The sequence below is a fragment of the Crassostrea angulata genome, chromosome 7 (genome assembly GCF_025612915.1).
Source record: "Crassostrea angulata isolate pt1a10 chromosome 7, ASM2561291v2, whole genome shotgun sequence".
NCBI classification, from domain to species: domain Eukaryota; kingdom Metazoa; phylum Mollusca; class Bivalvia; order Ostreida; family Ostreidae; genus Magallana; species Magallana angulata.
In genome coordinates this window covers 39655877-39681096 of record NC_069117.1, presented here as the reverse complement: position 1 = coordinate 39681096, position 25220 = coordinate 39655877, and the positions used below count along the sequence as shown (strand labels likewise).

General features: G+C 33.5%; 1 protein-coding gene across 1 annotated transcript; it reads left to right on the top strand.

Moving 5' to 3' along the window:
- Positions 1–4409: 4409 nt before the first annotated feature.
- On the top strand, positions 4410–21527 carry LOC128155512 (sushi domain-containing protein 2-like). The gene is made up of 17 exons (XM_052817256.1): positions 4410–5005; positions 10488–10790; positions 11021–11158; positions 11434–11596; positions 11744–11995; positions 12516–12652; positions 14998–15176; positions 15479–15736; positions 16075–16340; positions 16741–16884; positions 17267–17566; positions 17880–18005; positions 18882–19127; positions 19351–19536; positions 19842–19983; positions 20111–20149; positions 21369–21527. Exons 1-17 carry the CDS (start codon positions 4769–4771, stop codon positions 21454–21456), a joined length of 3204 nt encoding a protein of 1067 aa, XP_052673216.1. The 5' UTR covers positions 4410–4768; the 3' UTR covers positions 21457–21527.
- The last annotated feature ends 3693 nt before the right edge of the window (positions 21528–25220 follow it).

The window sequence follows — 25220 nt, the reverse complement described above, 5'->3', positions numbered from 1 at the left end:
TATGTACATGCATGTACGTACTCTTGACCATGGGTTGATAGACGATGAATATTTTTAGTTTGATTCCTTGTATAAGGACAGTGTTGGTTATGTATAGTTACAATATATGTATATAGCTACGCATTAGCATGCACATATAGCGCGAGTTTATCCATGCAAATGATTTTGGGAATGACTTGGGAATCCATATACTAAGACTTGCACGAATGCTTCGTAAATAAAACAAATAAAATCCACATAATTTGCAGAAACCGTGCATTAAAGGAACATATAATATACATAGATGTACTATCTAATAGTGAATGCAAAGTGGAAACGAAATTTGGACTTTGTTTTCAACCTTTGAAGTTGATGCTCTAAAGTTATTTTTATAATTTTATTAACCTACGCACTTTTGTATCAAACAGAAATTTCATTTTACAAAATTTAATCATTAAAGTGATTCATTTGGCGACTCAAGCGGGATATGAAGGTGGCGACATTGCAGAAAAAAATACACGATCCGCTTGAATCATTGAAGAAAGCATTTTATTGTTTATATTTACATCCTTCATGTAGCATAGTAATAAAATCGTAAAACGTAAGAAAAATTAACTAAATTATTGCTAATGTACATTAGTATACGTTAGATAAAAGAAACAGCTCAATCGTCTTCTATAGGAATTTGAGTTTGATATCAGCATTATTATTTTGTGCTTTGCGTCAATTTTATTAATTTGCTGAAGATTTCGACCAATCGATAAAAGGGGTGTGTAGATTTCAGTCCTGTCAGTTTCTACAGAGCTATGAATGTACAATCAATTTCTGTAAGAAATAGAGGGAATCATACTTGGCGGATGTAAATATTTATTTATGAATACTATCTATCTATTACAAAGATGCAATGTGAGCAGCTTTATTTTGGTTGTCATGTATTGTATTTGTCATTCTCATGATAACTGTCTAAAAAAGCCTCTGATTGAAACAAAATTACAAAATTGGTTTGCAAAAATTCAGAAACGAGGAAATGCTTCTTCTGCATGATAAAATCAATCGGGTTTTTTTAAAGTCCCACTTCTTATAAAGGTTATTAAAGTTTGATGGAGAACTTCCATAGAAGCACGTCTTTCCGGAAAAAAAAACCTTGCTCATATTACTTTATATATTTGCAAAATCTACTGATATAATCTACTTGTTTATACATTTCCTGCAAGCAATTATTTATGCCTGTTATAATATACATGTAATATGTTTTTTTTTCAAAAATCGGAATTGATATAACGTCATGACTTCATTGAATTGTGGTAAAAAAAATTTAATGCCACGGTATTTTAAAAATGATTTTTCTTGATAATATAATATTTCCACCAAAAGAAACAATGTTTGAATTTAAAAAAATCAACAAAACACCCCCCCCCCCCCCGAAAAAACCCCCACAAACAAAAACAGCATCAATACAATGTGAGAAGGTCGTGCGGCACCGAATTTGAGAACGAGGCACGGCAACTATTTGGAAGCCGCCCACATTTTTGACGTTATTATGATAAAAGTAAAACCCTTCATTTATGATAAATCCTTTTTACAAGCACCTTTCTTTATCATGCGGTTAAACAGGGGGGTCGTTTTACCCTTTCATGTGAAAAAAATCTCATTACGGTATAATATCTTTGGCTTTTGTAAGGGAACTTCATTATGTCTCATTCTATGTACAATAGTATATACGCCACTGTTCCATTTACACACTGAATGATCGTACACTTTTGTCCGGTTTACGTAAATATTCAAAAACTGTTTGTGCACTGCTAGTATTATTATGACAATTTGAATATCGTTGTTGTAAAATACCTTACATACCAGAATGCCAAAATATAAACGCCTTTAAACAAACAATGATAAAGCTTTTGTGAATTGATCGATCACAGAGATGTTAAATAGAGAAAAAGGGTGGTGTTGGTGTAAAATTTTACTAAATATAGATTACGAAGTAAATAATTTATTTGGCATTTTTGTAGAACTTGGCAGATTATCATTCTTAATCATTAACAACTGCAGGAAATAAAATTAAATTATACATGTACATTGACATATCTATTATGTTTTTGATAAAAGCTTTTTATCAATATTTCATTATGTTTTATTAACTCTTCGTAGTCTTTGTTTGTGATATTAATAACTAACGTATTTATTTTTCAATACAATTTCATCAGTGACGCAAATGACGTCACTTTTTGGGCGCAAGCGTTGTTTGCATTATCACGAGTTTGAAACGAAAATAAAGTTAAAACGTCGATAAAATATGTATTTGTATGATTCCTAAAAACCATATGAATGTAAGTAATAAGCAATATATTTTTTTTAATATTGTGAGGTGCTCATTTTACATGCGGTCGGAGCATGAATGAATCTCTATTAAAGCCTTTCCGGCTTTTTTGGATTTGATCACGCCCCACCATAATGATCACATCATCCTTATAAAAAATGTTAAAAAATTAAATATAACTGAAAATTCATTTTTAAAATGTATCAATACAGATTTTGTTGTTTTATAGTGCATGTACATATAGTTCAGAAAATAAAAATGTAAATTTTTGTTATTGTTTCTTGACATCATATGAAACAAAATTGTAATTTATCAAAAAAAAAAAAAAAAAACCAAAAAAAAAAAAAACCAAAAAACTTTACAATATATAAATACGAGAATCTTAAAAAAAAAATGAGTCAAAAATATTGAATATAAAATTTTAAAACTCTGTTGGTTATACATGTAAGTGTACTTAATGATATGGAAATGCTGGATTCTTAATGGAATGGTCCGCGTAAAAATAAAATGGATAACGTGAGATTTTTAAATTCAGTAAAGATAATAAAATATTAAGGAAGACGTTTTTTGGAGGGTGTTCAATCATTCCTTAGTCACGGAATGGGCGCGAGTGAAGCCTGGATCACAATGTATTGTAATTAGATTGGTTTAACGATTGCATTCAAAGAATTTCATTTTAACATATAATTTAAAAAAAAAAAGATATACAAAAAAACCTGCAATACCTGCGGTGTTCTGCAGAGGAGAAAATAAAATTAGAACTGTTACTCATCCTTGCTTGTTTTCTTAGAGTTTGTTCAATGCCGCTTTGTTCTGTCTCTGTTGATCTGGTTTAACTAGAGTTCGAAAGTCGTATAACTTTGGGTGTAACCCCCATTTTTTTTTTCAGATGATTGCTAAAGATATCTGTAGACAAGAGAATGTTGAGGACTCATTTACATCAGAATGAACAATATAAAAACAAGCCAACAGACACGGGGAGTTTAAGTCAATCAATTGTACACTTTGATGGATTTTCTGGCCATTAAGTTTGAAAGGTACCAAGAGATTACCATTGGAAATGAGATCAAACTAACGTTATTACTTTAAACCCTCCTTTCATTTTCTGCCACATATTTGAATATTTTCCGCGCACTTAGCGCAATCTTCCGGAAAATAGACATTCTTGTGTTTGACGGAAGGGCAGAATAAATCACACACACTGAAAGGAAAAAAAAAAGTCCCACGCCCAAACGAGAAAACAGCAATTTGCATTCAACAAACAAATAATTATCTTTTTATGTCATACGATAAGGTCTGAATGCGACTTTCAAAACTTTTTATGTGCTGTAAAACCAAGTTCATGCGTTCTGTGGGCGCTTGTATATGTTTTCGGACTTTCTATTACTTTTACAAAGACAAGCGCCGTCTCGTACAAAGAAAAGCAATATACCACAAACGCGTGTGTGTGACTGATCTAAAATGAATGTCTTGTTTGGGTTAACTGATAGAATTTCTGAATGACTTTCGCAATGAAAAAAAAAATCAATCCCATAGGGCCATGTCATATCTTTTAAGATATCATCTAAAACTCTTGCCAATATTTATTTTACGCAAAAGTGAATTTATGTATGTTTTTATATGCATACACATACATGTATATAATTTCAACGAAGGTCAGACATTTAAACTTTCCCTTTAAAATGAAAACATATATATATATATATATATATATATATATATATATATATATATATATATATATATATATATATATATATATATATGCTTTGTACTATACCATCGCAATAATAATCGCTGTTCAAGTCATTTTTATTCAATTCGACACCCCCTCTCCTTCTACACCAAAAATAACGGAGAATTGATTACAAAATCAGAAAATGATAGCTAACCCTAATAACTACATTATTGGAATGTAAAAAATTCAAACTTTTGATTTTTCCTTCCTTTTTCCTCATTTTAAACTTATGTGACCTGAATATAGTAATCCAATTCTATGTACCTTTAAATATCGATATTCATTTGTCGATTCTTAGCCAAGGGGGCCGACGTTATTGCACTGTGATTTGCCATCTGTCAGTGCATTTAAATTGAACCACACCCATCGCGGAGATTATTCAGTGAGCCGAACGCCTGACCTACATTAGCGATAACGCAGAGAGAGAGAAAGAGAGGGATGACTAGGCTCGCGTGTGTTGTGTACATGCAGAAGAGAGAAGTAGTAGTGAGAGAACTGGCAGCTACGCCGGGACGAAATGTTTTGGTTTTATTCAACTTTCTGTGAAGGAATAAGTGAATCGATTCAGTGAAATTTGTGTGTGAATATATGAAGTTCGTGACTACCTGTGTTGTTACTAACAGAAACTTACAAAATACTGACCGGGTCTTGGCAAAAAATGTGGTTGGACATCTGGAGGCCAGGATGTGATACGGGCGTACTTCTCAACTCCATGCCTCCTATGGTGTATAATGTGTTCACATGTTGGGAAATGTAATCGGAAAAGTGTTGTCAAATTGGTCTTTCTTTTTTACGCGTGTTTATTTAGTTGTCTTCCGGTTATCCAGAGTCTCTCCGTGTCCGATCTTTATCCTTTCGGGAGACCCACTTCAGACAACAAAACTGACCCTGCCGACGACGGAGGCTCACACAAGATACTGCTCAAGAATCCATTCAAATTCTTCGGCAGAAATAAGTCTAGTCTGTTTGTAAGTATCTGTTAATGTCTGGGAGCATTTGGTGTGTAACATGCCATTGCTTCCGGCAAGGCAAGACGAAAATTATATGAATCAAACACACTGATTGACTCCCGTATTTACGGTTGAATGGTGCATTTTACACCTGCTATAAGCCGTGTGGATGGAGTGCTTTGATGTATCATGAATACGGTGTTTATGTGCATTGAATATGCCCCTGATGTAATGTCAAAATCAATTTCCGCTCCCTTTGGAGATTACTCTAAAGGCGGATGGCAAATTGTTTTGTTTTTCGAAGCCCCCGTCTTTTGGAAATACAGACAGCACGCTGGGATTCATATGACGTCACTATGAAGTTTTTGGAGGTTGTTCACAAAAACACCGTAATTCCGATACACACCCTCGTGTATTATAACTCATTTATCTGTAATTAGAGATTCCCAGCTGTTCTTAAATAGGATATATCGTTTTTTTATCTTTTACATCTTCATACACTGTAGCTTACCCTTAACAAATCTACAACAAGTTAACGAAGTCACATACATATATGAAATTATTCAGATATTTAAAGACTGAACTCACTAAGGGCCTTTCCCTCCTATTTTTTAAGTTGATGCAATGTCCACAGATACACAAATTGTGTCTTGTCACATGTCATAAGATTCTAGTTTTCGGGGCATTTTATTAGTAATCACTCAAAACACCAATAACTGGCAATCTGCCCCTTGACTACATCAGCTGTATATATACTGCTCAAGGGCCCTGTCATGGAGGCGAAAACTAGTACATGTAATATTCTTTTCAAAATATCTTTTCATATTTTGTGTTCTTCAAATTTTTCTTTACTTTTCCGAACAAGAAAAAAAACCCAACAAACCCACCAGTAAAAATGGCACTTGAAGCCAAAAAACCAGATGCTTTCGGTATGGAGAAAGTAGGGAACGGTTAATTATATGAACCAGTGGAATGATACGATCCGACCCAATAAAACACAAGTGGGGGTAGGGAGGAGTCTCTCCAACCGCACAAATTACTTTAGATAAACAGCGAGGGAGAAAACTAATATTTGTACTCGTGAGTCTGGTAGGCGAGTAGTCAATGGTTCCCCGGTATAAAGGCAATACAATAATGCAAAACTTTTAAATAAATTCTTATGAATATTTTTTAAGATTGGTTGTTTTTCTATCCCCCTTTTCTCTCTCTCTTTGTCTCTCTTTTTTTTTTTAATACAAATTTCAAAAACTGAGCTTGGATTTGGTAAAGAACTGTCATGCTCAAGTTAAAGTATTTCACAATAAGTAGCAATATAGGCCCAAGGTCAGTGGATTTGCTGTGTTGGTCTTGGTAAAATTGACACTGATCCAAAGTTTTCAGATAAAATCAATGGATTGATTGATTTTTGGGTATCTCCAATACGTATAAACCCACTGTTTTTTGAAGGGGTTAGATAAATGTATAAAATCAGGAAGAAAATGTGTACAAGTATATCATGATAAAGTAAAATTATGACGAGTGGTAATTACAGTTTTAATGTTGTAGTCTTTACAGAAAAGAAACTCTCCTTTCTTCGAGAAGAAATTTATTAAGACAAATTACAAAATTTGCTTTTAAGTAAAGTAATACATTATATAACCATGCAAACTTCGTTTTAAATTAAAAGGCAAGGTTGTATAGTCAATAATTACAACCCAAGTTTATTGTTTTTTCAGGGTGCAACATACGCTCTTAGAAAATAAAACAAAAGGGCGTTCCTAAACAAACCCATTTTCAGAACTCGATGCCAATTTTTAATGTCGAAGGTTCTTGTGTGTGATTATAATTACCGAAACACGAACAGAATCCTTTGCTTCCAATAACTGATAATCTGCTTCATTAATACTAGACGTTAGCCTACGTAAGGAACTTGGTAGCTCGTTCATCCCGCCTTTCAACTTGATGCTATTATTAGAAATTTAAAAGATTTAAACTTATCCCTGGATCAAAATTGATTCCTGTTAGCTGCTGCTGCAGAAGTTGAATGTTTACGGTTCTCTGTGAAGATGGGATGGGTGGAAGCACCGTAAGGGGGAATTCATTAATTTTCCTGAATGTGGCGACAATAGGAAAATATATTAATGGTTATTTTCATATTTTAAAAAAACCGAAACAAAACAAGCTTATTTGAAATTAATTTACAGTGAATAATTTTTCTTGCAGAAAAAAACGCGGATAGAAGATAAAAATGAAAAGATGAATGAATGAGCCGTTACTCTGCTTTTCAACCTAAACACGCCATTTTCTATTACTAGAATACGATTTGTTGCCGAAAACTTCGATGCTCATCTATTACCAATGTTATTTTTTACTTTTAGTGATAAAAAGAGACTAGGGGATTTTGTTTATTTGAAAATGAATATGGAAAGTCATATATTTAAACAAGAACTTTATACAGTCGTGTATCACTCACAGATAAATATTACGTAATTCGTAATGTAAATATGATAAATAAAACGTATGCATAGAAATCCAGTTTGTGCTCAAACGTAAAATGGAGGAAGGGGAAGGCCAAGGTTTTGGTTTTATTTTACATTTATTAAAATATTTCATCAAGGACGAAATTTTCAACGCATTGCTTTGAATATTATATAGCTTAAAAAAATAACTTATAATCTTATATTAGTAATATCTATACATGAGCACCAGCCCCAGATGCACTTTGTTCAAGCCAGCACTATGAAATACCGTTTGACCTTATGGTATAGATCACTGCAGAGGTCAATCGAGACACGTGACCTTCTGTCGTCTGCCACAGTGTGTCAGCACGTTTTTCAGTGTAACTAGTAATTAATGAATCCTCCCCGCCTTTCTTGTTTTTCTTACACGACTTTTCGTTGCCAGAAACAAGACTACCATTAATTAGTACATGTAACATGACGTCACAAGGACGTCATGAATATACCAAGAAGGTTTTCTCTCACCTTTTTATTTTATTCTTAAAAACTTGAAATTGAAAAGTGAACGTTAAAAATAGATCTTTTTTATACTTAAAGAATTGCAGCGAAAGATTTTAGAAGCAAATAAATAGCATGATATGCATTTTTTGTATTATCATTAGATGATTAACATCTGATAGGCTTGGTCTCTTTGATCTTTATTTTAAAAAACGTAACCCCATTGGTTAACTTCTTCTTTTGTAATATACTCTACAATGTGTGAGATACGAATAGCTATTGTAATAGCTTGAAGGTCCCTAGCGTAAAGTACGCGCATTCCATTGTAGAATAAAGACCCATTGCCTGTCTTCAGTAACTTTATGAGACTTGTGTCACATTGAATACGCACAATAAAGGCCCTGACCATTCAAGTGTTGATGAAATACCCGCTAACGTGCCGTGTAAGGTCATTAAGATCCCAGCCCCCCTACCGGCGCTCATTCCGTCTATCAATTTTATGTTTCTGTCTTGCATGGCTAAGTTCATATATCAGAGTAAAAAGAAATCAGAAAAAAATGACCCCCCCCCTTCCCAAAAGAAAAAAAAACACCTAAACGTATGAAATATTTTGTAAACGTAATCATCTTAGTTAAATTTTTTTTTACAAACAAGTGTTATCCGGGTCCTTTGATGATTTATTAATGAGCAGTGATCACGACTAAAGAATGTACTTTAAAGTAATTTAAACCTCTAATATAACCGCATTGATGCATATTTTGTACGTTTATAATTTGGAAATATGAATAAAATATCAATTTTTAACTTTGAATGAAAATTAGACATATGAATATAATATTTTGTAGCAGTTGTGGGCCTAAAATAGCTAACAAATGACATAATATGGGTATATAAATACGCTTTTATTTTGCAACACATGTATATTTAAATGCAGTAAGCATGCCCATTTTTCGATTTGTTATGGAGACAAACAAGAGAGTGTGGTTTTCGACGAAATTGGAAGTTCGGGAGGGCTTATGAAAATCTTTATCGGTGTTTATCTTCATATCCCAGTGCACCATGCACTACAAACAGTTCTATACAAATACTAAGTCGTCGAATCTGTTTGCTAAAGCTTTCCACACAAAACTTCCTCGTGGACTTCTCTGTTTATCTTGCCCCCTCTTCGGGCCTTGATAGCGGAAACGCCGATAAGAATCCATTGTAAAATAGAGAGAAGCTGTTTTAACACCCAAATCGAGGCTATTTTACTCCACCCTTGTTTACATGGCAGAGAGGTGAAGCATATTGGGGCCCACTAAAGGGGGGCTAGATTTGTATATTGCCAGTTGCAAAAGCTTGGAACTATTAATATTTACAGAAATTGATTTTCAACTTATTTGTATCTTAATCTTCTTTCATTTAATAGAAAATATATTCAATTTTTTTCCCCATGAAAATCAATATTTTAATTCAACAAAGAACGGAATTTGTTTTTTTAAACAAATACTATTAGTTTGATTTCTTTATTTTTTTTCTTTATTTTTGTTTTTTGTTTATGCCAATTCAAATCAATACATATTGAAAAGTAAAAATACAGGACAGAGTTCATAAAGTTAGTTTGTTTAATAGAACAAAAAAAAAATATTAGGAATTAAAATATTTATTCATCGTGTGAAATTCTGTTTAAGCGTAAGGAATTCAAAGCTTAACTTTAAAAAGATGAAAGTGATTGATATTAATGAAAATATACCTGGTGTAAAGGTCTATTTTGTAAAGATATAAAGGCTTGATCGAATATACACGTAACCCGCTGTAGTTGGAGACGTCATTTTTCTAAGTAAGAAGTTTGTCAATATTTATTTTTTACTCAATTATTGTGCAAATTTCATAATCGCTGTGTATTTTTACACAATCTCGTCTGTCATCCCCGTCAACAACGAGGCCGCGATAATTTCTGGTCACCACCCTTTAAGGATTTTTGCGACACCCGACAACAAAAATGTGGATCGTTACCCAGAACCTGACGTCCAACAGCCATGATTGATCACAATTGAAATGGGCAAAACGCCGGCAAATGGTGAAATAGCCAGGCGGAGTCCGGCTTCTGTCAATAAAACGATCTAGGTGGCCGTTGTCGGCCTATACCAGAGTGTTTACCTGGGGCTAATTGAATGCAGCCGCTGGACTCGCACCTCGTGAACCTGGCGTTATATATATACTTACATCAAGCCACAAGGACATCGACTCTTGATTTATTCAGAGATATATTACATGTATATAAATCCGCTCTCTTACGCCTTCCAACGAGAGTTTAATAACGCGCGAAGATATTCTGAGGCATAAATATAGAATCCAAACTCTGTCCCAATATATTAAGTACATGTATTACATATACGTATAGACTTAGACATTAAATGCAAACCCTGCCCTGTCTTTAGAAATGTTTGTACACCCAATTAACATGTACGTTTGAATTTATATTTTATTAATCTGAATTTGATTAAACGTGTTACCAGTTATGTTACATAATGTTTTATACATTGTACGTGTAAATAAAAAAAATGTTCTTTTTCTCTCCTTAGGTTAACAACAATGGGCTTATAACCTTTGATGCACAATTAAACGAGTACAAGCCTAAACGATTTCCCTTGGCAGAGAATACGCCATTGATAGCACCATTCTGGGCCGACGTAGACGTCAGTCCGGAGTGGTCGAAGGGTAACGTGTGGTACCGCCAGGACCAAAGTTCGAGTCTCCTGACCAAAGCATCAGAGGAGATCCGAGAATACTTTATCTCTCAGCGAAACTTCCAGGCTAACTGGGTGTTCATTGCTACCTGGCATAAAGTGGGCTACTATGCAGCAGTTGGGTCAGGCCGCAGTAAGGTAAGGGGATCGTGTTCAAATATTATCAAAAATATGTCATTCTTCCTAAAACAAAGGGTTTTGTAAAAAAAAAAAAAAAATCGTTAGCTCAATTCCTTCTAAACAGAAAGAAATTTCTTAGCCTTCATCTGTATAACGCTAAATTGTAATCAATTAATAAAAGTGGATATTTTATTTCTCTACGTTAGTATTAGAAGCTTATTTGATTTCTTTGTTACCATATTTTACAGGTTAATACTTTTCAAACTGTTCTTGTGAAGAACGAAAAGAGGTCCTTCGTGATTTTTAATTATCTAACTATCGAGTGGACTACCGGAAGTAACAGTTTGGGAGATCCCCAAACGGGTCTAGGAGGAAGTCCTGCACAGGTAACAAAAAAATCGTTCAATGCCGTAAAATAAAAATGTTAAAAGTTCAAATTTAGGTTTTTTTCTGAAAGTTTTAAACCAGGATAAACAAATCGATATGAAAAAAAAATTATTACATCACCTACTATTCACAAGAAAACGTTGACCATATTTCAAAACAGGACTAATAAAAAAAACTTCAACTTTGTAAATAAAATCTGTTCACAAGAAAACGCAGTAAAATAATGGAACGCACATTCTAGATTTTTACATGTGTAAACCCATTTTTTTAACAGGCTGGTTTTAACGCCGGAGACCAGAAGAACTATTACTCTATCCCGGGAGCCCAAACGGACGCCGTCATCAATCTTACTCGGACAAGTAACGTGGGGATTCCGGGAAAATGGGTTTTCCAAGTAGATGGTGACAGCATACTGGATATAAAATGTAGCCATGCTGGTAAGTCCCGCATATAGGAACTGTAATGACATTGAATATCAAATTAAACATGCAGTTGCCTAACTTTATACAAATGAACAAAAAAAAAATATATTAAAAAAACCCTCAACGATCAATTCTAATTTGATATCCTTGTGTCTATTTCAGTACAAATTAATATATATCCGAAATCCGGATCCATGTTTGGAGGCGAGGAAATTCGAATTTCGGGACCGTGTTTTAATTCAGAATTTAACATTCTTGCCCGCATCAGAGAAACAAATGACACTTTTCAATGCACAGCTATCAATGACATATCGGCAGCTTGCATCATGCCCAGTGTTTTCCGAACAGGCCAGGTGACATTGGAGATTAACCCATATGGAATGGGTTGGAATTACTCCTCTACCTATCAAATAGGTACGGCAGTATATATAATACTTCAATCATGCACTCATCCATCTTGATATAAATTCATAAGTGTATTGAAATGCTAATTGGATGTTCTGTTCTTAATTATTTAAGGATCCCCCACACTTTTGGATAACGTTTCTTTTAGCTCAAGCTGATGTACTTTTTAAGATTCGAAGCTTTCAAAATTGCTTATCCATTTACTGAAAAGACAGAAAAAATGCAATTTGTGATAAATATGTATTATATATTATTTTCAATGCCCGTAAAAAGTCATTAGTATAATGCTTTATCATTTGTGCTCAAAGTTAAAAAAGTTTCTCATTAAAAAAAAAAAAAGTTCTTCCGTATGCATCAGTACACTATATAGCATTTTATCTTTGTGAATAAAAATGCTCTTTCAACTTAACAATTTTACGAAGCAGTGATATTTCCCCCCTTGTCAGAGTTGAATGAAATAGTACCTTTAACCAAAATAAGTATTTTCCAGCTCATTAATTTGTTTATTTTTGTGTTTTTTTTAAAACAGAAAACGTAGCGTCTCTGACGCCAAAAATCACTCGACTCAGTCCCGACTCTTGGGTCATTAGTCGCAACGTGACCTTGTCTTGGAACTCCTCCCTCACTCCGTCCCCCTCGCTGTTTCTGGACATTATGGCATATCAGGTACATGTACTTTTTATCTGCAGTAGTGCTTTTGACGAGCCAGCCCTCTTTTCAAACTTTTTAGTTGCACTCCAGTAGTGGTTTTGGCGCTGTGCTCACTTTAGGCCTAGTCCATTTTTGCAATAAAATTGTTGAAAATTAGAATATTAAAACACCAAGAAACTAAATTATTTGGCTTGTGTCAGAATGCTCACCTGCCAAAAAGATGCTAACCGTTAATTTTTATGTGCGAAGTATTTCTTTTTTTTTTTTTTTTTTTTTTTTGCTTAATTGTACTTGTGTACTCTTGGTCAATTATCAAATTTACATGAGAAAAAATATACTTTCTCGATACTCTTATATCTCGATGTTATTTTTACAAGCATATTATTGACCAGTTTTCATTACAATATTATTTAACAAAATCAATACCTTCTACATATAAGAAACAAATTACAAGAATTAGATTGTCATCTCATAGACTTGCAATTGAAAGTGGACGACACACTAATGTACCAAAAGAAAGACGCTTATGTAAATTTTGTTCAGATATTGAAGATGAATTCCATTTTGTTTTGAAATATCAGCAGTATAGAGAAATCCGAGTAAAATATATTAAGAAATTTTATTGGAAAAAACCTTCTGTATACAAATTTATACAATTATTAAGTGTTCAAAATTTCAAAGAACTGTATAATTTGGGGAAGTATCTCCATCTAGCTTTCAATATTCATGATAATTAAGAAAAATTTCTCTGGTTTCTTCGCCTGTTAGTAAAATTTAATTTTATATACATTATCAATGTACTTTACATGTTCATGTACCATACCATTATTTCAATATTGCTATTATTTATATGTAATAACCTATGCCATAAGATGTATGTCTTGTGCAAATAAAGAATATATATGATAATCTCTGCTTACCAACTTTTCATAGTTGATATTACATGTACTTGTCATTTAGAAAAATTCAAAAGTGTGGTAATAGTATATACGCTCTCTGTACATATTATATATAGAACATGTAGGTTTAATAGATCCACAAGTATATTAATTTTAAAATGTTTTCATTATAAAATCTGCAACTTCCAGAAATAAAAAGTTAAGTTGAAATCTGAGAAATTTATGTGTTCAAGTTGCCCTTCGTTTACAATAAGATTGCATTGTAATTCAAGATCAGTTATATATAAATAAGATGGGTGGGACCCCGAATCTCTCATTTGCTTTTCTTATCTTCTCGTTCTGTTTGTATATCTCGTTTTGATTGAACAGATGCAGGGGAAGTTTTTATCTGAACTATTTAGCATTTCTATTCTTCCAACTTTGCCAAAAACTCTTGAAGTTTTCCTAAATTACAATGCAAAAAAAAAAAAAAAAGTACGACGATGCTTGTTTTTTTTGGTGTGGATTAACTTTAAAAAACCAAAAAATCTTATTGTTTGGGAGTTTTTATCGTATAGCAATATATAGTTTGATCTTTATCACACGAGTAACTTGCGTCACTATTTGAAAGTTAGAATTTTAAAAGCATCGCGAAAACATGCATGATCTCTTTAATAACAATTCTATTACCGTATTAAATCTGCCCGTTGCAGGAGAGATTTTCTGTTTATTTTTTTATAATCTAAAAATACGCAAGTGAAATTACCGGAAAAAAAACTTGCAGCCCCTTTCTTGTACCTCTTCGGCCAAAATCTTCACACCTGAAACTCGTAAATATTTCAAATAATGATCTTGAGGGTTTACTTTGTTTGCGATAGATAATCAAGTTGTAGATTAGCCCTTCAGAATTCACTGTGTTGTAGAAAATGTAAGAATCGATCCCTAAAGATGTGGGGGGAAAAAAGGCAAATTGAATGGGATAATTGACCATCTCTGTTACAGTTAACTAATTGTGTTTTCTAAAAGAGGCTAAAATGTAAATTTTATCCGAAACTTTAAGCCTTTATGATTAATTAGACGCCCCCTGAATTAAATGCGTCGATCTTGTTTTACAGAAGATAGATTTTTGAACTATGGCACGTAACTCTAAAGGTGTTGAAAACTTTTACACATAAAAAATGAAAAAATATTACCAAGAAATCGTTAGAAAGGTATATTTATAAAATGTTTGTACATTGTGTTTTTGAACACAAAAAAAATATATTCATTTTATTCAATATCTTAATATATATGTATGATTGTTTCAAACTATATTTCTAAATAATTTAATTTGTTAATTTGTCCGGCTTCGCGGATTAGAAAGCGTAAACTGCCCCAACCCAGGTTATACTCGTATAACTTGGGTAGACATTGAGTTCATTTCTGTTTGATTATGTACGTGTAGTTTAATCTTGATATAAACTGTATTTTTTTATATTTTAGTATTCAAATGACAGCAAACCATCCTTTGTTACGGTTCGCAGTAAATCCTTTGACCTCTCATCTCCTCTCAATTCATCAAACATTGTATTCACTTCCATCGTATTAGACGGGAACTTATTGCATGAGAATATGACGTCATTAGTACTACGCATCCGAACCAACATCAGTGCTGGCTACAGGTATGTTCCTAGCTTGTTGCAAAGTTTTGCACACCATGCGCGCAATCAATGTGATATCAAGTTACAAAATATATTTTAAAACAAAAGATTAACTTAAAGCTTGTTCGCATGTTTTAATTTTTTGGAAACCGGTCCAAATTTTAAAAAATTAACATTTATCCATGTTTCATTAAATTAGTACTCATCATAGTTTAAAACAATTTACATGTAAAAATGTCAAACACATGCATGTTTTGTTTTAATTTTTAAGAACTCTTCCTAAATGATTGCAAATCATTTTTTTTCTGTTTGATTTTATTCAGTTCCATATGGTCAGACGTGTTTCCGGTTAGGTGGCCTACCGTTAAAGATGCTGCAAATATGTGTCAAAACTGGATGAAGTTGTCCCCGTCTCTATCTAGTGATACGCTTTCCACGTGTCCGTGTACCCTTAGACAGGCGTCACGTGACACCGGACGCTATTTTGTGGACCCTCTGTGCAATTTGCAAAACGACAAGATAGACACAAACTGTTTATACAACAAAGGAGCAGCCCAGTGCTTTCGAAGATCTCTGCATGGGTGAGTATTGCCATTTTTTTTGGTTTTTTTTCCATAATCTATCAGTTTTCCATAATCTATCAGTTTTCAATTGCTAATAGGTGTCACTTACCATATCTTCTTTATCAAGAAAATATTGCTTCTGACAAGTTAAATTCAAGTGTATCCTGAGGATACCGTAGATTACCTATTCAAAACAATTTTGGCGTTATCATAAATTTTGATCGAAGTTTCATCTCTCGCAACACTTTCAGTAACCCCCCTAAAAGTAAATATAAGTGTTTAGATAGCCTTGAAAAAACAAATTGGTTGACTTCAGCAAATTATGTAACCACCATTCTTATTATCCTGTTACGCAGTTTTTCTACAAGTGGAGAGACCTGCTGCTACAGCTCATCCGGGGAACTTCTGGATGCACGTGAGGTGCCGCACGCAGGAGGGACCCGATCTCGATATCACATACACGCACAGGGCGAGGAACTGGTGCCGTTTTTCTCTTACTTCCAAAACGATTTGGTGCCTTTTCTACAGTGCTGCCAGTATGCTTTCAATAATTCCTTGTGCCAACGCTTCTTGAAGCTCCGACCGCCGACGACGTGCCAAGCCTATACCCCTCCAACCCCTGGTAATTACATTATCAGAATAATTCATCATTTATGAATATCATTGCTGCAAGCCAATACTTGCCAAGAGTACATAAGTTGTTCAGTTACTGCTCGAAAACACGAACCCCATAACGGAAATTCAAATTTTGTGACAAATTTAATCATTTGTGTTTAATAGATTAACAAAATCAAAATCATTTTGACTTTGTCAATAACTTCAATGTATAAGTATCTTTTCTTCAAACTGAAACTATTTTATTTAGGCTGGAATGCATTGACATATTGAAAGTTAGGCCGATCAATGCTCTTTGTTGAAAATAAAAATATAAAATGAAGTGATTTTTTTAAGAAAAGGAACATCTGGTCTAGGAATTTTTCAGGTAATATGTACTTTTGACGTGTCTGTTTTCATCTTCACAGCGCAAGCAGCGGGGGATCCACATTTGACAACCCTAGATAGAAAAGATTATACTTTTAACGGTATCGGGGATTTTGTCTTACTGAAAGACGTCAATTCTTCAATGGTTGTGCAAGTCCGTGCCGTTCAGACGAGAGACACTGCCGGTGAGTCATGCAGAATTTATAAAAATCAAGAAAAAGTTTTATCAGTTTCTGGCATAAAAACATTCATTGATCAAATAATCTTAGCTTGCTTATCGCTACAGTTGCTCTTTTAACCAGAAATGCACATTTATTGCGTAGATGTAATTTTTTTTATTGTTGTTGTTGTTTTAAAAATACTAAACTGCTTGGATAAAGAAAAAATCGCTATTAAATTTAGAAACACGAAATTAAAGCCGAAAATATTCAGTGTATTAACATTCATTTTGTAAAAAAATATCACTTTGATAATATACATATATTTTTCTGTTGGCATAACGTTTTATGCAGCGAACTTTTTTTTTAACAAACATAACATTTTCTTCTCCTTCTCATACATTTTTAGGAATTCTACAAAACGCCACTGTATTTTCTGCATTGGCCTTGAAAACCGAAACCTCTGACAAGATCGAAATCTACAAAACGTCTGACGGGGCGACAGACATTTTAGTGAACAGTGAAATCGTAGAAGTTGTTGACGCTACCTCAAACTTTAACGGTGTGAAGTTAGAGAGAAGTGTGGGGGACGACGAGTCTGTTGTGAACTTTCTGATTGTGTTTGAGAATGAGGATTTATCCGTGTCCGTCGATGTATCAGCTGATCTCCTCAACGTCCTAGTCATGATCAGTGGCGAGAGATACAAAGGTATTACTATTCACCTGGAATTACCTGACATTTAATGCCTGATGATTAATTTGACCTTACTAAACTCAACTGCAAACGAAAATTACCCCCCGCCAAAAAAAAAATAAAAAAAAAAATTTAAAAATCTAATTCATTTTTTAAAATATAAATTAAAGTAGGATAAAGGAAAAAAGAGCAATGAGTGACATATCAATCCAGTGTTTATTTTCCGATGCTAAGACTAAAAGTCTTGTTAACAAGATTTTTGTTTGAATTCAGGTCATTCAAGAAGAAGCCTTGACCTCAATTAAACCTATTTTACCTTTTATTTTAGGCCAGATTCGTGGTCTGCTTGGTAATTTTAATGGAGATGACAATGATGACTTCATAACTCGACACAATTTAGTGCTGCCGTCTGACTCTTCAATGAGAGACCTACATTACAAGTTTGGCATGACATGTAAGTTGTCTCCTAGTTTCTAATCGGTGTTTTCTAGTTTTTTTTATGTGAAACAAACTCTCAGGATGCCCTGTGCATTTGATATAAATTAATGCAAAATACATTTCTGTATGTAAAAAAAACCCATCAGATATTTTTACAATCGCTATTGTTGACAATGTTTTTTTTATGTTATTAAACCATCACTAATAAGTTTAAAATATTGCTTAGTTAATTTATCTTGGACATTAGAGTTCCGATGTTGATGAATAATAGTATTGAACCATATTTGTAAGTTTAATTAAGGTACCTCACTACACTGAGACTTATACTTTTAATTTAAGACACTACGTCACAAGACGGCGATTATAATGTTTTGTTAAACTGTTTATATCGTTCGATTGGGTTGTATATCGTCGTAGCTGAGTGGTTAAAATATTGGGCTTCTGAACCGTAAATCATGAATTCGAATCCGCCTGGAGCTTTTGTTCATGTTTACTGAATTAAATTTTCGAAAATGTAATTTTCATCCAAAATTGCACATTTTTTGCCTATTTGACTTAAATACTTCTTATCCATTATGATATCTATCACAATCAAGTAATTTTCTGCTGATTTGAGAAAATATCTCAAGGTGTAGTGAGCCACCTTAATATTGGAAATAATTTTTTGCGAACAAAATAATGGCGTCACGGCAACGTTTTTTGCTGGGGTTTTATTTTCGCCTCACTTTAACCAAACAAAACGAGGACCATTATAGCACAATATGATACATGTATATTTATATGGTACTTGAGTTATTAACTAAGGAAGAACGAAATTCCTCCCCCCCCCCCTCTCTCTGTTGTAATTGAACTAAACAGTGTTCACTTCTGATGCATTTTATTATATTTACAGGGGAGGTACAAGGAAACGAATCGCTGTTCAATCGTTCAGGGACAGTAAACAATGCAATTAACTATGAACCGATTTTTCTGGAGGAGATAAGAAATCCGGAATTGAACTTTTCTGTTGTGCTAGAGTTGTGTGGTGATAATAAACAATGCCAGTATGACTATAGTGTGACCGGAAATGAAAAAATTGCCAAAGGGACCATGAAGTTCATTGAGAAATTCAAGGAAATTGAAAGTGATGTGCAAAAAGGTACAGAGTTAATCTCCTTTATACATAGATTATAAAGAGTATTTAATTTTCACATTAAAATGTCAACTTTTCTTTTACTACTGTAACACATTTTGTTTTAAACTAAAGGAAAGTTTATCTTGGTTTGACCAAAAAAAACCCTTTAGACTTTGATGTTAAACATCCCGTCAAGTATTTTTTAAAATTTTCAGTTTTGAAAGAACTATTTTCTGGTATATTTCAGTGGTAAGGTGTCCGTTCCTGGAGGTGCCCGTGAATGGGAATCGCTCCGCCAGTGGTTATGCTGTCGGTGACAACGCCACGTTCTGGTGCTATGAGGGCTTCCAGCTCCTCCAGGGAGCCTCCTTTGTTGTGTGCAGGGAGAACGGGCAGTGGTCAGTGGGAGCGCCAGTCTGTGTGGAGAAAATCGGTAAGTGACCGCATGGATGCAAATTTTATGATTTCCAGTTTGTTATTTTGATATATGATTAATCAGACCCAACCAAAATAAATATCAAGTTGTTTTTTTTTCCAAACTATTATTACATGTAGATAAAGATCTAGCTTAACAGCTTGATATAAATCTAATACATAATTTTCTTGTTTTCGAGGAGGTTTTAATTGTGTAACCGGATCATTATGAATACGCCTTTAAAGCGTTCGATATTTTCGACTTTTATAAGTCCAATTTATTTATTTTTTTATGCATTACATGCTTTTTCCTTCATTTTTCAGTTGAGGATAGTCCAATCAGTAGCTTAGTTGTTTACATAGGATCGGGCTCGGGAGCTCTGATAGGCGTCATAGTAATTGTCATAGTCATCATGGCCGTCCTCAAATGTAGGCGAAAACCCAAACCTGAACCGGATCCGGAAATGTAAGACTTTATGAAATACAACTAAAAACTAAAACCAATTTTGTAGTATTCCGACCAGTTTCCTCATTATTTTATATACATACATTAAATCTCAATTATTATATGTTTTAAATCCTGTGCATTTCAGAAACGGACCCATCTTTGAAAATCCAATTTTTCTCGAAAGGTAAGTACAAATGTAATAAGTACATGTATCTGATACGTCTTGCTTTCGTGAATATTTGAATTGGTTTGTTTCGTAGTACTATAGTCTGTCCCAAGTTAATGCTTCCATCAATTTTTGATGATTTTTTATAAAAATACACATACCTATGAAAGAAATACAATTGAAATCGATGAAAGGGAATATATCCAAGATATCTTCAATGAACAATTATCCCTTTTCACTCATAAAAGGACTATGTGCGGTTTGGTCAAATATCTGCCCCCGATTTCAACCAATTTTTAAATAGTATCGTATAAGAATGAAATCTTCACAAATCATTGTAAAGAGGATGCCTATAACTTTAATCTTGATTTTAGTCAGTATTGCTCACTCGCTTTTTATCTATGACGTCATCTAAATGACCTAATTCCCGCAAAGTTGCAAACAAATGAAGATATTCTCATTTTTGCTCTATATTTTGCATTCGGAAGTATAGAGCGCAGGTCTGCTCAAGTGCAATTTTAACATATGTTTTTCTTCAGATAGTTATACATATTATACTAAAAAATGGTACTTGAGCAAGCCTGCGCTCGATGTTTCCCAGTCGAAAAACCATCGGAAAACACCCATATTTTGCTACAAAACATCAATTTATCAAAATAATGCAATATTCATGACGTCATTTCTACGTTATGACGTCACTGTGGTGATAACCTTTTACACCTTTATTTCCAATATGATTTTAACTATCTTTCATCTTATTTTAAAGCTCTTTCTAAAACTTTGATTTTGGGGGGCAAAAATTGCATAAAACCGCACTTAGTCCTTTCACAGGAACGAAAACAATTTTCTTACGGAGATTTGTAATGGGAAATGTTTACATCTTTTCTCCATTCGGAATACACTCGGAATACATCGCGCAATTTTTAACATTATCATCCGGGCTTATTAATGGCTGATGCAATGCAAATTCTCCGTAGACTTTCAATTTTTGGATGTGTATTGAAACCTGAAGCGGTAGAAGGGGCGTTTCAAAACAGATAATCTGGACATTTTTCATGTTAGTGAATGAACGTAGTTTGAGCACAAAGGTATTTACTATCATTGAAATATCAGGCAAAAACTGGTGGAAGCAAAAACTCGGGACATAGTATAAGACTTAATGTATGCGAACTCACTATCGTTTTTTTTTGGAGGGGAACATTCCAAGGTGTAACCTAATATTTTTTTCTTCTCACAGTTTATCCTCATTGGGGCAGGGAGGAGCCTTTAAGATACCCCGTCCTACGTATGTCGACCCAAATCTTTTGGACGACTATTTCTTCTAGTGACCTGTGGTGATTTTATTTTAAATATATGAAGAAAGAAAAAAACATTAAAAGAACAAAGACGAACAAAACAAACATTTTGTGTGGTGCATCACTCTAGTCGGCAGATATCAAAAGGAGTCTTTCAGAAATTATATTGCAATATTTTTACTGCTTTTTAAATTTTATAGACAGTTGCTTCATATTTGTAGCTAGATGTATGATATTTCTTGTTAATTGTTATTGCATTTTTTTCCTATGAAAAAATGTGATTTTTTTTTAATTTTTGCAGTCATGTAATTATGATTTGTTTAAAATGATGTGTGTTGAATTTTGATTTTCTGTAGGATGATTCAAGTAAAATTTTATCATTCCAGTTATTTTTCAATCTCATTTTCATCGTCGTCAGTGTATATAATTTCATTTCTTTTCTTTTCTTTAATCAAACTTTCATCGGATAGAAGATGGACGGATAAAAGATTTAATATATGGTGGTGTGCATGTGTGTGATCGAATGAAAAAAAAAGAATATTGAGTATGTGATGTAAATTATTCATGTCTTTACATTTTACATTTTGTACAGTCATATACATGTGTATAATGACAGATTGGATCTTTAAAAATGAAAAATAAAAGACGAAACAAGTACATTTATCTTGCTATTTTCTGTGCTAAAATTTCCAAAGAAAATGTAAATGAACTTGTAGCAAATGAAGAAAGAAAATGAATTTATATAAATGACTTTAATGATGACATAATAGATCTATATACATTACTAGTATTTGGTTTGAAACAATCTTATCACTTTGAAAACTTGTACATTGAAACATTATTGTAGCAACCATTCCTTTTTCTAATAAGAAATATTTTTAATGAACAAATGTATGTGAACAAATAACAGTTGAGAAAAAAAGATGTACATGTTCTTGCAACACATATTTCATTTTTTTAATTTTTTATTTTACAAGGACTAAACAATCAGATTGGATAGATCAATTGCTATATTTTGCTCTCTCTCTCTCTCTCTCTCTCTCTCTCTCTCTCTCTCTCTCTCTCTCTCTCTCTCTCTCTCTCTCTCTCTGGTAAGATTACATGTACCTAGACGTAAATGCGACTCTACATACATCTGCATACATGTATTTTATTTGACAAGACCTGCATTACATGATAAACATCAATCAAACTCAGTCGCTCGGGACGGGCGGACGCGTACGTCAGGCTTGTAATTGTCCCTACAGCCGTGTGTCAAGAACACCCAGGAGGCACTAGGGTCTAGGGAAAGCATCCCCACCCCCTACGTATGGAGACTTGCCAATGTCCAGAGGAAATCGTACGGTTGATACAGGTTGAGCCGAACATATATTATATTCACGTTTCACTGCAACGTAATTTTGATAAACACATATCTTTTTAAAAGCGAATTAATCATCGTTGTTCCATGCATAAGAATTTCAAAATCATGCTATCATTTTCCATATCATACAAATCCGATACTTTCACACCTAAACCAACGCGGTGTGCAACTAATCTAGACCAATGGAGTATCGCGATCGAGATATACTTTCAGCAATCGGACTGGAATGTCAACTCTGCATTGGACAAAAAAAAAACCAAACCCATCTCCATGTGTTACGTCCACGCCTTCATTCAGGTACTTAAAACCGTGGATATATTTTGGAGGACCTTTCAAAGAGATCAAAGTTTCTGATCGTGTTTCAGATACATGTATAGTACTGATATTTTGGTTGGCGAAAAATATCTCTTTGCAATTCTCAATCAAGATTTCACTTATTTAATATTTCCGAATACAATTACACAGAAGTTATATGGACAGTACATATTGCTTTTGAAATGTACACAAAATAGATTTTATATAATGAGTAAATATCAATAATGCACAAATTTATTATTCTAATCTTCCTCTTAATTTCGTGATGTTCAGTACAAATATTCATTTGAAATCTGCTTGAATACAAAGTTAGAATTGAGGAAGAATTCAAATAAAAAAAACACCCTGAAAAGTTCAAGTTGGGTGGGGTCGTGAATAAAAGTTGCGTCAGATTATAGTATTTAAGGAAAATATTTAAGCACAATCATAAAGCAATCTCATTCAAGATGATTTATCAACTGAGTGGAAATGAATAGCGTTATTAAGCTTCAAAGAAATGTAATATTGATGTGCGTCAATATGGGCTATCTATTCAGCTGAACTACGTCGTATTTAATGTTGCTATTTTTTTTTTTTAAAGAGCAAATGTGATATAGTTTCTTTCATTGCACAAAAACGTACATCTAATGGAAAATGACGATCTACTAGTATGTTCTGGCACATAGTAATTTTGCGTTCTGCAGTGAGTGAACGGACTTACCACCTAACCCCCCACCCCACCCCACCCACTCCACCCAACCCCTAGGTCGCAAATCCTAAATTAAAAAATCCAATCAGTTAGGATGAATGTTGACATGACATTATATATAGCGTACTTATAAGACTATGGCTCTGATCCGCATTAAAGTTTCTATATATGTGTGTGGTGATGTCACATATCTGCACGTGACTGCTCCGATTTTTTTTTGGTCCAAATTGTTGCAAATTGCATTTGTGTATTAAAGATTTTAACATTCGATTATTTCATAATCAGCATGCAGATAATTCATATTTATTAGCAGAAAAAAGCATCAGTAGGTAGGAGTTGATATTAAGATTTACCTTTCGCTATGTCATTCAAGATGCGATAATTGAGATGTGGGGACATTTAGCTGATTTTGCTCCATAAAATTTAGCTCATGTTCAAGTTTTTATGATGGCAATATTTGAGATGATACAAATATCTATTTACATTCGCTGAAATTGCTAGAAAATTTCGCTCTGAATTCAACACAGAAACTTAGTTCATAAATGAATATTTAAACATTGAATCCTCATTTTTTGAAAGATATAGATTAGTTTAATAACTACAACGGTGTGTATACAAATTAAGTAACGCGCGTTTCAAAAGATAAGGATATAATGCTTATATTCACATTTTTGTACTTTGTTGCCTTGTCTGCAAATGCGATTTATACGTCAATAATTTAATTCTGGTTGTAACGTGCTTTCTGATTGGCTATAAAAATATTTTATATCGTATAAAGAATGTTGCCTACGTTATAGTAAGACTAACGTCAAAAACATATCAATACACCTGACGTTACGTTTGAATTTTGTACAATTTTACGTCATTTTAAAGGTCAAATAACCGTTTTCATTTACAATAAAGAGTAAGAAATTAAATTATAAGCAATGAATTCAATATTTTGAACTTTGATTCTCGCTTGTGACGTTGCATTTGACGTTAAACGTTTGTGCATTGCGTTCAACGTTTGTGACGTCATAATAAAACTAGTCATTCTAACCTGTGAGTACTCTGTGTGTGTTAGGGTCTTATAACTGCCACAGGTGCTTGAGGACAGGATCGACCCCCCCCCCCCCCCCATGATTATAGACCCCCGGGACTTTAATATCATTTTTTTAAAATTAAATTATCCTTCATATCCTACATATTTCTAATCTAATTTATACATTAATTGCCCAAAATAACCTAAAACAAATATTTTTAAAAAATCAGACCCTCTATATGTGTTGAAATGTACTATCAAACTACATCTATACCAGTAAAAACGGTGACCTCATGTCGTAGCCCGGTAATTCCCTTCAATGAATATCTGCATGCCATGCCTGTGTTTTAACATAGGACAATTTTCACCGAGAAGTTGCAAGTTTTGAACCGATCCATCTAGAACCA